The sequence below is a fragment of the Martes martes genome (assembly GCF_963455335.1).
Source record: "Martes martes genome assembly, chromosome: 7".
NCBI lineage: Eukaryota > Metazoa > Chordata > Mammalia > Carnivora > Mustelidae > Martes > Martes martes.
The window spans coordinates 143,012,886-143,026,818 of record NC_137894.1 but is presented as its reverse complement, the minus strand read 5'-3'; the positions used below and the strand labels follow the sequence as shown (position 1 = coordinate 143,026,818).

The window sequence follows — 13,933 nt, the reverse complement described above, 5'->3', positions numbered from 1 at the left end:
GCGCTCTCGGTCGCGCGCGGCCCGGAGCCCGCAGGCCTCCACGCGGGGCGGGGCAGCGGCGAGGCGTCCGCAGCGCGCCCGCCCTCGGGAGCGCGGACGCGCACGGGCGCGCTCTCACCTGGCCGCCGCGAGAGCGGCTTTGGGCGGGCGGGGCCGGGAAGCCCCGCCCCCGGCCCCGCCCCCGGCCCCGCCGAGCCAATCGGAGGGGGTGGCTGGCCCCGTGTGGGGCGACGCGCTGGGGGCGGGGCCTGCGGGGGCTGAGGAGAGAGCCCGAGGGCCGGCGGCGCGAGGCGGTCGGGCGGAGGCGGCGGCGGCGGCGGCGGCCGCTCCCGGGACAGCGACGCAGCGCGCCGGCGGCCGCGACAGGGCCGGTCAGGCTCCGCAGCCCGCCGCAGCCGCAGCCGCCGCCTCGCCGCTGAGGGCCCGAGAGCGCGGCGGCGGGCGCGCGGCCTGCGAGGACGGCCGGAGCGGCGGGCGCGGCGCGGCGCCGAGCGTCCTGTCAGGCGGCCGAGGGCGCCGCGGACCCGCGCCGAGATGATGCCGGTGGGTGCGGGCGGCGGCGGCTTCCTCCGCGGGCGGCCGGCCAAGCCTCCTTCCTCCCGCGGCTCCCCGCCCCCGGGGCCCGCGCGAGGCCGGGCGGGCGGGCGGGCGGGGAAGGAAGTGGCCTGGCGGGCGCGCCCCGGCCCCGGCGCCCCCCGGGCGGGCAGGTGGGGGCGGCGCCGGGGCTGTCAGCGCGGGCCGGGCGGGGAACCGGGGCCCAGGGCCGGGGGTCGGCGGCCGGGGCCGCGGCGAGGATCGCGGCGGGCCCCTCACCTCCGGCGCCCCCTCGGCCGCGGCTCGGCCCTTCCTGCCGACCCTCCGAAGCTGGGGGCTGCCCGGGAGGGGAGGCCCGTCCTGGCGGGTGGCCCGACGGGGGGTGTCGTTTGGCGCCCGCTCGGTTTCGGGGTCTCGCGGCGCCCCCGTGACCCCCCTCCCGCCTGCCATTCGCTGGGCTCGCGTTCGGAGCCGGCGGTGTGGACTCCCCGTGTGGCGTTCCCACGCCGGGCGCCCCACGGATCTCCGCAGCCCTGCCCGGGGTGGGAAATTCGGTTGTATTTAGGAATTGACCCAGGGCATGGACGCGGGGGGCCATCTTGGGAACCCCCTCGCGCGCGGCTCGGGGGCGGGTGCGTTTCGCGTTCCCCGGCCTGCGGTCGCTGTGAGCCCCGGAGGTGGAGCGAGGTTCGTCCGCGGCGGTGCCGCCTTTGTCCTGTCCTCCAAGACGCGCTCTGCCGGGGGGTGGGCCCTTGCCTTCACCTGCGGTCCGGACCGCGGAGCGCGCCGAGTTACCGGGTTTCCGATCGCGCTGCTTGGGGGGTGGACGTCAGGACCTACGAAGAGATGTAGGACTGCCGGTGTCCGGCGCGATGTCCTGGTTTCCTGAGCGCCTTCATTTTACGTGAAATCCTCGAACGCGCTTATAGCAAACTGACGACAGAATCACTGCTTTAAGCGACAGCTTCTGCCCTGGAAGTCACGTTTCTGACGGAAAGCGCCGTTTCTCTGCATTTTCTGCTTGAACACTGCTCTCGTGCGGTGCTGCCCTCAAGGACGTTTAGATTAGACACCCCCCCCCCATCTTTCAAGTCATTTCCTGTCTCTTGATAATCTCTTCTCCCCTTTTTGAACTCGGTCCAGCACATCGTGTTTACAGAGTCTTAAGCTTTGACCTCATTGATCCTTAGATCCTTCTTTGGCATCAGGGCCTGTTGGGTTTCTGAGTATTTGGTTTTAAATGCGTGCTCGTCTTGTCGTGGAAGGAGAGCTGGAGGAGCATCCGAAGATGCGGAGTGCTGCTTCTGCTACTTTTTAGCTGTATGACCTTGAACAAGTCAAGGTCTCAAGCCTGGAATTACCTCTGAAATAGGAATAAAAACGGACCAGTGTCTGAGGGCTGTCCTGAGGATCAAAAAGGGTGATGTGTCCAAAAGTGCTGTCAAACAGAATGCCGTGCCAATATTTATTATTGTTAACATGGCTCTGAATTGTCAGTTTCTAATTTTAACGTCTGCAAGATAAGGCATTTGGAAGCTGTTCCCGCTCTAATTCTCGCTGGCTAGATTTGGAAAATCTAGACTTGGAATTCTGAAAGCCGTGTTAGTTAAATCACGTGATAGTTGATTTCACTATGTACTACAGTAAGTAATACTGAAGGGCAGTTATAAAATTTTGATTGGTTTCATCATTGTGCAGTGTTTAATTGTGAATACCCTGTTAAGGAACTGGCTTACATTTTCCATATGGTACACTCAGACGTTTTACCTCTGTTGCACACGGTTAGTGTTTCTAGTCTCCTCTTTATCAGGTTTCTTTTTTAAGAAGTTTGCTTACAGTTGGGAAATTTCTTCATGATACTCAAAGTAATCAAATACCACTTTAGAAAAAACAGATAAGTCTATTAACTATTTAAAACACACTGCTTTTGTTTTAAAATGCCTTCTAGAAACAGATGGTATTTCTCTTGGTCTCTCTTTTGTGGACTTTGGGGCTGTATTTCTTCTAGATCCCTAAAAAATTCTACTTGGAGGATTGAGTCCTTCCTCCATTAACACAGTTGAGGCTGGTTGTAGATCTAATACAGTTCTAGGGACATGCCATTCTTTCTTGGTCCTGTCTTAAACTGTGTATCCAAGATATAAATAAGATTTTTCTTATTTATTTGATGATGAATCATCAAAGGAAGATTAACTCATATTTTGCATACTTTATATAGAGCAGTACTTCTTAATAGGAATGTAACGTGAGCCACACAAATGTGATTTTAAATTTTCTAGAAACTACGTAAGAAGATGATATTTTAGTAATGTCTTTTATTAACTCATTATATCAGAAGTATTATTTTAACAAGTAATCAACAGGAAGAAGTTTACTAATGTGGTGTTTTACTTTTTTATTTTTTAACACTAAATCATTGAAATCCAGTGTGAAACTGGTGAAGTTTTACATTTATAGTACACCTCAGTTTACAGTAGCATGTTTCAAGTACTCAGTAGCCACATGCGGTCAGTGGCTACCATCTTGGGCAACATAGGTTTAAATTTTTTTTTTTTTAGTTATTTGCAAATTGGTAGTTAGTGTGTATTGTCTGTGGTAACTTTTAATTGATCAGATGGTTTACTGTAGCACCCAGTCTCTCAGCTGTTGGGAATAAATGGGAGTATCCTGCCACGTTTTCATCTGACACAATAAAGTCTTTGTAGAGGACTTCAATTTGCCTGTTATGGGAAGTTCCGTGACTATTTACTTTTTTTTTCTTTTAAGTGGGCTCCATGCCCAGCATGGAGCCCAGTGTGGGGCTTGAACTCGTGACCCTGATATCAAGAGTCGGTCACTTAACAGACTGAGCCACCCAGATGCCCCTGGGACTATCTACTTTTAAACAAAGTTATATTTTGGAATTTTCCCTTATTAAAATAGTATTGCGTTCTGATGTCCATAGTCATTCACCTTTTTGTCAGTGGATGACATTTTAACAATGTTTTCCCAAGAAGAAAGTGGGCTGTACTTTAAAAAGATTATTCGTTGGGTCCTCCCCAAGATCCGGACCTGAAAGCATTTAGGCCATGCCTCGATAACTTTGATAGAAGTAAAAATATTAATAAAAATAGCCTGATTCAGACCATGGAAGTATGAAAACTGCCTTGCTCATTGGTCAGCAATTGGCCACGCTCTTTTCAAAAGAGAGCGAGCACTTCGCAGCTGGCAAAACTTCCCGTGCAGAGGCGAAACATGTATCCGGGGAATGGCGCTAAGGGTACTTTCTTCCCTTCCAAAGGAGTGTTAACGTGAGTAAAGGAAGTTCAGTGGTTCTACAGTGTGTTTTGTTCATACGACAGGCACTCTGTTGGTAGTGTTTCTGTCATGTTGGTAGTGACTTCTTACCTGCAGTGTACACCACGTACGTAGTGTGACCAGCTGATTCCACTCCTTTCTGTCCCGGGAGCCGTTTCAGCTAGGGGTTAAATGAATTTGTACTTAACATTTAGTTCTCATTAAACAAACGTTCACTTATTTTGGGTATTCATTTCTTCCCAACTATGAACAAAGATATCTGAGGTACTAGAATAGGTCTTTCTTTTCTTAACCCATCAGCTGTCCTGTAATTGATACAACAAATTAGAAGTAGGGAGATTCAGGTTCTAGTCCCCACTTCTTAGTAACCTTGTGACCTTTGGACTTAATTTGTTTGGGCTTCAGTTTCTCACCTGTGAAGTGAGTTGGTCTTGGTGATTTCCAGCTGTTTATGGTTGGTCCGGCAGTTGATACGTAGCAGATACTTTCATGAAGTGCAATAATCAGGCTGCATCAGAGGCTGAGGCAACCGGACACTTGTTTTGACAGCCCTGATAGTAAGCTTGTTCACTGCCCAAGTATCTTTGTACCATAGAGCAGATAAGAGCTCCGTAGGTGTTCACTATTATTGTGAATTAATAATTTAGTCACTTGATAGGCTTGAATGTGTAGCCTAATGCAGTAGCCAAAACCCTGAAGACTGGAGATTTTCTTTTTAACTCTAGTTTCTTTCTTTATTTTTTTTTTAAGTTTTTATTTTGCCAAGAGAGAGAAAACCAGCTGGGGGGAGGGGCAGAGGGAGAAGCCTACTCCTGGCTGAGCAGGGAGCCCCAGGCCGGACTGGATCCCAGCACCCTGGGATCATGACCAGAGCGGGAGACAGCTCTCAAGCCGCTGAGCACCCAGGTGCCCTTTTTTTTTTTTTTAAGATTTTATTTTTGCAAGAGAGAGAAAACTAGTTTCTTTAAAACAAAAATTACAGGCATAATATTGTCATTTAACGTAATTCTAGCCTTTAGATTGCCCAGAAATTCATAAAAGGGAAAGCAAAGCCTTGGTCATACAAAGATGTGTATTTAAAAGCTTGCATTATTACGACTTTATTGAACTTAAAAATCGTCTTTGTGGACGACTCTTCTGAAGGCTGCAGTGTGAAGTGGAGCCATAAAGTGGCAGCTCTGGCTTCTTCCTGCAGCTCAGTCTGGTGATCGTGAGTAGCTTTGGTATTTGTCATTAGGTGCTGAGGCCCTGTGTCACAGGTTTTGTGGCGGTATCTCTGTTTTTTATGGAGAACTGAGGCTCAAGAGGTAGAGAAACTTGGCTAAGGTCCTCCAGCTGGTAAGCAGTAGAGCAAGGTTTGAAAACAAACAAGCTGACTCGAAGCCTTTGCTCCTAATCTTTGTGCCAGTCACTTAGGGAAGTTTATTGTAGTCCAAGCACTTTGCGGGGGGTGCTAGTGAATTGAATTTGGCAAAATTTTTCCTGTTATGCTCAGCTCAAACAGAGCTTATTATTTAAAAGAATCCTGAGGTGAATTTTTTTAAAATTCCGGTATAGTTAACATACGGTGTTGTATTAGTTTCAGGTGTACAGTAAGTGAGTCAACAATTCTCACATTATTCAATGTTCGCATAAGTATACTCTTCTTCACCCGTTTTATTCACCCCCTGCCTCTGGTGACCATCCGCGTGTTCTCTCTAGAGTTAAGAGTCTGTTTCTTGGTTTGTCTCTTTTTTTCGTTGTTCCTTTGTTTTGTGTTTTAAATTCTACATATGAGTAAAATCATTTAGTATTTGTCTTTCTTTGACTTATTTCACTTAGCATCATATCCTCTAGCTCCATCCATTTGTTGCAAAGGGCAAGATTCCTTTTTTTGGCTAAGTAATATTCCATTTTGTGTGTGTGTGTGTGTGTGTGTGTGTACACACACACACACAGCATCTTCTTTATTCACTCATCTATTGATGGCCACTTGGGCTGCTTCCATAATTGGCTATGGGCAGATAATGCTGCAGTAAACATAAGAGTGCATGCATCTTTTCAAATTTGTGTTTTCATATTCTTTGGGTAAATATCCAGGGGTAGAATTTTTAATCATATGTTAGTTCTATTTTTAATTTTTTGAGAAAACTCTGTAGTGTTTTCCAGAGTGGCTGCCCAGTTTACATTCTCACCAACAGTGTTTAAGGTTTCTATTCTTAACATCCTCACCACCACTTGTTGTTTCTTGTGTTTTTTATTTTAGCCAACTGACCGGTGTGAGGTGATATCTCATTGTGGTTTGGATTGGCATGTTCCTGATGCCAAGTGATGCTGAGCATCTTTCCATGTGTCTCTTGGCTGTCTGTGTGTCTTTGGAGAAACGTCTGTTCATGTCTTTTGCCCATTTTAAATTAGATTATTTGGGATTTTTTTTTCCCCCTTTGGTGTTACGAAGGTAAATCTTATTGATAAAAAGTGATAATTTCCATCATCTTGAGTTTGGGGACAATTCTTATTTGAATGTAAATGTAATTTTCCTTTCTTAGCATCCACTTTGAATAGTCTGTGCCAATATATATGCTTAAGAGTTACTTAGGATTTTTAGCATGACAGGAACTTAAATTGTCATCATGTTATTGTGTTGAAGTTATATAACTGGTTGTGGACATGTATTTTTGTGTGTGTTTGCACAGATGGGCAATGGTTTTCAGCAAAATTCGGTGGTATTTTGGTGCCCTGAAGTGTTGTTGCCATAGTTATTTCACAAACTGTGGTTCTGGAAATGAACTTAGGAATGGTGGTAATCAAGTTCTATTGTGACACTTTCTTGGCTTAATTGCTTTGTTTTATTTTGCTGCAAATGTAGCTGTATGATTGTTCATACTAATTGGTAAGCAAAATCTACTGTTACTGGATTTTGTAAAATAAAAATCTTTGTATGGTGACATCATGTAGAACAATAAAAGACTGGGAAAATGAGGTTGTTTTAAAATTAATGACATTCAAAATATTAGTGTATAGTTCAGTACAGGATCTTGCTAGTACTATTGTTAGTATAGCTACAGAAAATGTTAACTGAAGATTTGGCAGAATCATGATTTAAAATATATGTCATGGGGCGCCTGGGTGGCTCAGTGGGTTAAAGCCTCTGCCTTCGGCTCAGGTCATGGTCTCAGGGTCCTGGGTTCGAGCCCCACATCAGGCTCTCTGCTCCATGGGGAGCCTGCTTCCTCCTCTCTGCCTGCCTTTCTGCCTACTTGTGATCTCTGTCTGTCAAATAAATAAATAAAATCGTTTTTTTTTTAAAGATTTTATTTTTATTTGACAGACAACACAAGCAGGCAGAGAGGCAGACAGAAAGAGAGGGGGAAGCAGGCTCCCCGCTGAGCAGAGAGCCCGATGCGGGGCTCGATCCCAGGACCCTGAGATCATGACCCGAGCTTAAGGCAGCGGCTTAACCCACTGAGCCACCCAGGCGCCCCTAAATAAATAAAATCTTAAAAAAATATATGTCATGATTGTAATCATCATAGCTCAGGCAGATGTAAAGGCTCTGTGGCAGGACCAGGCCCAGCATACTGGAGAAAGGAAAGGAGGCCTATATGGCTGGAGCAGAGTGTGTGAGGGAGAGAGGGAGAGATATAATCAGAAAGGTGATGGTGGTGGGAGAGTTGAGGATCTTGTAGGACTTTACAGTTTATTCATTTAGGCTTCTTTTTTAAAAGATTCTTAAAATTTATTTGAGAGAGAGTGAGTGTGAGCAGGAAAAGGGGGAGAGAATCCCAAGCAGACTCCCTGCTAAGCTAGGAGCCCGACACCGGGCTTGATCTCAAGACCCTGAGCTCATGACCCGGAATCAAGAGTCAGGCGCTTAACCGACTGAGCCACCCAGGCAGCGTTCATATAGGCTATTTTAAAGATAGAAGTTATGATAAATTTCTACTGAAGGGAATGAAACAGTGATTTATTTTTTATATCATAAGTAGTTCTGAGTAGTAGGCATTGCCTAGATATAGCAGGTAGGAGTGTGGGTCATGGTGTCAGTTGGCCTGAGTGTGGATTCTGTCATCACCATTCGGCTCTCTGACTTGGGTAAAGTTACCTGGACCTTCAGTTCTTAAACTGAGGGTAATAGCAACTTTGTAGGGTAGTCAGGAGGATCAGGTTGATTATTCCAGTGAAAGGGGCCTGTTGTGTAGTAGATGCTCTGTAAATGTTAGTTATTTGTGGTAAGTTTTGTTTTTTTTCTGGGAAGCTTTCACCATCTGTGCGTTGGCCAGATATACCAATAGAGGTATGCAACCCAGTGCATCGTCTTCTCTTAAGCTATAATTTATATGCCATAAATTCACCTCGTAACCTGTACAGTTCAGGGGGTTTTAACATCATCATAGGGTTGTCCAACCATCACCACTGCCTCCTTCAGAACACTTTGCCTGATGTGTCTTTGTGGTACTTGCTGTAGTTGTAGTGTTAAACACTCGTTCGTGTGACTGCTTAATGTCTCTTCTTGTCTTAGACTGTAAGTTTCATGAGGGCAGAAGCTGTCTCCTTTTATGCCACTTACCACCAGCGCCTGTGCCAGGGATTGATCACACAGTTGGCGTTCAGTGACAATTTGTTGAATGAAAGAAGATGTAATGTGGAGAGTAGCAAGGGATCCCTGGTGAAAAGGGTTGTGTGTGATGTAGTGGGGTTCACACGTGATCCTGTAGGTCATCAAAAACCACCAAATATTTATAAAAAGTGGAATGGTGTGATCAGATTTGTTTGAAAGAGGGATAATTCGGAAGCCAGAGAGAGTGGACTGTGGAGTAAGCGAGATTAAAAAGAAGCAGGAAGAGCGGGTAGGAGACCAGTTGGTGCAAACCAGCTTTGACCTGCAGAAGAGAATGATCCAGTCAGTAGGTAAAACAGATCGGATGGGCTGTGTGATTGCTTGTGCGCGCATGTATGTGTGAGTGTGTATGCAAGTTGAGAGAGGCAGGAAGGAAGTCCAGCGGCTGGCGTTGAGGATAACCAGTTTATTGCTTCAGCAGCCAGGCTTGTCTTTCCTTTAAGATAAAGGCCACTTGAGAAGGAATAGGTTTTCAGGGCTTAAGGGGACCATTGAGTTTTATTTTGGTTGTATGGAGCTTGAGATGCCTGCTGTACCGAGAAAGAGGTTACTCTTAGGTCTTAGGGTAAAATAAACACACCCAGTAAAAAAAAAATCACTTGCCCAATATTAAGTGGTTTTTAATGCTGTGGTTGAGGCATTCTAGGTCGCTGCCTGGCATCTGTGGCATACCACACACATCGTGCCCTGTACTTGTCAGTCAGCCGCACCCTAAGCCCCCACTAGACCCGATGGAGCTTCCGGGGGCGGGGGCTGGCCGGATCCTCCGTCTTTGTGCTCTCAGCACCTGGAAGGCTTCACATGCGCATGCACACTGTGTGTAGCTGTGTGATCTGTCTTTGCACTGATACTTTGGATTCTGCTTTCTACTCTAGGCTATGTGTACATTTCTAATGGCAGTCTTGAAAATAAAATTAGTAAGTAATCAACCTCACAAATGATCAACATATAAACAGAGATTTTTGTGGTAGGCCCGGAAATGAGAAATGAGGTTTGGGCAAAATGTGAAGAAAGATGAAGACAAATTTGACAATTTTAGGATTAACAAGAAAACAAACCCACCCGACAGTAAGAACAAAGTGTTTTGTTATAGGAAATACTTGTGAAACAGACAGCCTAGTGGTTGTCATCTCAGACTCTAGAGCCCAGGTTTCACATTCTGGCGTTGCCACTTGCTAGTCCATGACTTCTGACAGGTTATTTAACCTCTTCATGCTTATTTTCCTCTTTAAAATGAGTCTAATAACAGGATGTTTCAAAAAGCCATTGCGAGGATTGTCAAATGCTGAGAGCATTCTGTTAACAGACAGAATAAGTACTCAATAAATGTTCTCTTAAGTTTTCTCTAGCAACCAGAAGGCTTCACGGTGGGCAGGATTCAGTCAGAAAAGGACCCTAAGTGCATTTTATCCCACTGAGGTGGAATGCTTATGTTCTTCATGCTGAGAGAACGTGGTAGTAATGGCAAAATCTATCAAGTTGCTAGGACAGAGAGGGGATGATTGGCTTGCTTTTCTTGGAAATTAAAGTTTACCTTCTCTTTCCAGTACCTTCTGCTTTCTAGACCACAGTTTAGAACCAGGATAAGTTTCAGTTCACTCGTGTTCTACCAGTGAGCTGAAAAAAACCCCTTCTTTCTGGTCTGTACTTAGAAGGCACCTTCCAGACCACCCCATATAAAATGCCACTCCCTTTGCTTTATTTTCTTTATAGTACTTATGTCCCCCTGGCCTTTATGGCATTTGTGGGATGTCTTCATGCAAGCAGGGTTTTGTTTCCACTGCAGTAGCCCCAGTGCTTGGGATGGGGCCTCCCTGATAAGCATTCAGTAAGTACTTGTTTACTGAATGGCCTCAACAGGCATTTAGGGCAGCGCTTATATGCTGGCTCTGTGCCAGGGCAGGGCATGGGCCTGCTCTCCATGAGCTCCCAGTGGGGAACAGTCATGTAAACAGAAGTGTCATTCCAACAAGGTAAAAATCGTTAAGAGTGGTGGAGCACAGGGTACAGCAGAGCACAGCAGCAAGAGGAGTCCTCCCAACCTTGGGATGTCGGGGGGAATTTTCAGAGAGGAGGTGATGTTTGCGTGGAATTTCCAAGGATGAGGGAGAGGGGTAGAGATGATGGGGAAAGGCTTTAGGTAGGAGTTGAACACGTGCAAGGAATTGAGATCTGAGTCTGCATGCATGATGTGTTGGGGGAGATGGCCTGGAGAATGAGGCCAGTTGAAATGAGGGAGGCTAGAAAGGTGGGTACAGGTCAGTTTCAGAGGGCCATGTGTGACCTGCATAAGAGTTTGAACTTGATCTTAAGAGAGATATGAAACTGTTGTGGGTTTTTTTTAAATTGTGGTAAAATACACATAACATAAAATTTACCAGTTTAGCCGTGTTTAAGTGTGCAGTTCTGTGGCGTTAAGTACATTGACAGTGTTGAGCAACCGTCACCACCGTCTGTCTCCAGAATGTGCTCATCTTCTCAAGAGGAGACCACTGTTGCGGGACTTTGAGCTGAGCTGTAAAGTCCTCCATTCTAAGTTCAAGTTGGTACTACTACGTGTGTAGAGCCTTTGCGAGGACTCAGGTAGTCGAGGCAGAAAAGGGCCTCTGCTCAGTCAAAAGAGTCACGGAAGAATCTAGCACTGAAGCCGGTGTGTGGGAGACCCTCTTCAGGCCTTCCCGCACTCGTGTTGCACAACCCTGATTCACCTGGCTTCTCAGTCTTCAGACGCTGTATCTGAGGTTGCTGGGGGGAGTGTAGCTGAGGGCAGTCTGCTGGGAACCATAGAAAGACACACTTTAAGCACAACCTACGGTTGTGGTCTGAGGGTGGGCAGCCTGACCTCCGTCAACACCAAAGATAATCACAATTACAGATTACAGATTACACACAGGGTGGTGGTTAAAGTTCCTCCTGATGACTGAGTCATCAAGAAAAGAGTAAATAATACCAGTGATGTAGACAGCGGCTGGGTACATTTTACGTGAGCTCTCTCCAGTAGAAACATATTGGGAGCCACAAGGCGATTTTTAAATTTCTAATAGCATGTTAAAAAAGTGTAAAGAAACAAATATAACTTGCTATATCCAAAATTGTGTAAGCATGTAGTTAATATTAAAACCTTATTAGTGAGAGACTTTACATTCCTTTTTCATACAGAGCCTCTCAAATTCAGAACATTTTATACATCCAGCACATTTCATCTCAGACCAGTCACCTTTCAAGTTCTCAGTAGCTCTGTGGCTGGCTGGCTGGTGTGGCCATTTCATGGACAGGCTCGGATTCAGATTTGACCTCAAAGGAACTAGACTCTCAGTTACTCAGAGTGCCATCATTCAAAACATACCTCAAGGATTATAGGTGGCTGGTGTTTCATTGTAATTTTTATTTACTAGTTTTTGGTTTCATATTTGAAGAACTGTTGAGAGGCAATATAGTGCAGGAGTTCGCAGGATTTGGGGGCAGACCGTCTGGCTCCGCGCATTTCCTACCTGTGTGATCTTGGGTGAGTTCCTTAACGTGTCTGTGTCTCAGTGTCCTCATCTGTAAAGTTGGGATTGTCGCAGTGCCCACCTCATCGGGTTTTGTGAGCACTACATGAGCTGTTCTGTACAAAGAACCTATGACAGTGCCTGGCGTACGCGAAGCCGTATGGGTGTGTGCTGTTATCCCCGAAATGTTAAATGATTTCCATGCAGTACATTTTAAAGACATTCTTGCTTTGGAGGCTGCTTAACTTCAGATAGACATTTAACATTTTTCACAGTGAAGAAAAAAATGTGAATTGCAGTTTGGTGGGGATACTTTCTAATTGATGTCTTTGAGTAACTTTCCTGTTTGCTGCAACATTGAGGATGCTTAATAACCACAGAAATGGTGTCATAATAATTAAAGAATTTTAGGATTGCAGTCAAAATTAGGAAAATGTGAAGGGATGATTTTAGTATTGTTGTAATTAAATTCTCTTGAAAATACTTCATGAACCGTACTATGTCTGGGGAGACTACCTAGTTCTAATTTTTTTCCCCTTGGTCTTTTGCAACACTGGATTATTTTGAGAGTTTTACCTTATTGCTATTATTTGTAAGTAGAGTGGAAGGGTAACAAAAGTAAAACCAAAATATGAAAAGATCGTTATGTAGAAAGTCGAAGGCATTTAAGAGGAGGTCCTTTATCACCTTCTAGAGTAAAGTGCAACTGGAAACATAACCAGATTATGGTTTGGGTATTTAAATGTCAAGTTCCTGGCATAGAAGAAAACAGTGCCTGATGAGGGGGTTCCTTAATCACAGCTGTTTTCATCTTCCTGCCCAGTCAGTGGGACAGTTAAACAGATTCTCTCCATTTAGAACCATTTAGAACACAGTCAGTCTACCCATATCCTGGCTCCCATACCCATTTGCCACTCCTCTCCACGGCGAACTCCTTTGTCTCAGCCTACATGTTGCTTCCTTTGGGAAGTATGTGCTGACGCTGGCATCTGGATCAGGCAGTCCTTCCGTGGAACCTCCTGGCGCTCTGCAGTTTCCCGCTGTCTGTCTCTCAGGGCACGCGTAGTCAACATCTCCACTGTCACTGAACTTGGAGCTGAGAGAGACAGAGGGCCAGGGCCAGGTTGGGCTGTGTAAAATGCGCTAAATGAATGAGTGATTCTGTAAATGTGTGCAATTTGTGTTCTTTACAAAGTAGCACTTTGCTTCACAAGATGGGATTTGGCTTCTTGTGCCTCTTCTACTGCAGTGTTTTGTGGTAAAACAAGCCAACCTGAGAGCCTAATTCTAATGTCTTTATGTGGTTGTTGGCCTCACGAATTAAATCCTCGAATATCATTGTTAATAGAAAATACCGTATGGTCCAACCGTGTCTCATATTCCTTTTGGGGAGTTGCTAGTAATTAGATTCTAAAGTTTATATGGGGTAACTGGGAGGAGAAAATGGGATATTTTAATTTTTTTTAAGATTTTATTTATTTGACAGAGAGATCACAAGAAGGCAGAGAGGCAGGCAGAGGGGGAGGGAGAAGCAGGCTCTCTGTGGACATGGGGCTCAGTCCCAGGACCCTGAGATCATGACCTGAGCCAAAGGCAGAGGCTCAACCCACTGAGCCACCCAGGTGCCCCGAAAATGGAGTATTTTTATAGTAGCAGTAATAGTAGGTGTTCATGCTTTTGGTAGTAAAGTCAAAGTAGCTAAGTTCTATGACTAAATTTAATGGAAAAATGAACTTTTGTTTTTACTTTGCCTGCTTTTTTATTATGCAAAAACTGTTATTAAAGTCTTCTAATCTGAAGTTCTGTGATTAATGATACACAGAAGAACCTGTTTCTAGCAGTTTATGAGGTATTGGCTAATAGAGGAGAAATCTGGTGCTAGAGTTTACCAAGATCAAAATTCTGCACTGCTGTGGAGTCAGGCAGGACAAGACTGTAAACTCAGGATTCTCAGTTTTTCCAGACTCAAACTGACATGTAGATCTTTGCAAAATTTCACTGCTTTCATATC

The 13,933-nt window shown here is 45.6% G+C and overlaps 1 protein-coding gene across 5 annotated transcripts in view; it reads left to right on the top strand.

Annotated features, from left to right (window-relative positions):
- The first annotated feature begins 391 nt into the window (after positions 1 to 391).
- PPP1R13B (protein phosphatase 1 regulatory subunit 13B) overlaps positions 392 to 13,933 on the top strand; it is an 89,526-nt gene continuing 75,984 nt past the window's right edge. For 4 of the 5 annotated variants that reach the window (XM_080808374.1, XM_080808373.1, XM_080808372.1 and 1 more), the window contains exon 1: positions 433 to 543. In XM_080808374.1, the coding sequence (XP_080664500.1) occupies positions 535 to 543 (9 nt within the window). In that variant the 5' untranslated portion in view covers positions 433 to 534. Of the gene's footprint in view, positions 544 to 13,933 lie in introns of all 5 variants that reach the window. The other variant, XM_080808375.1, reaches the window with a different exon arrangement.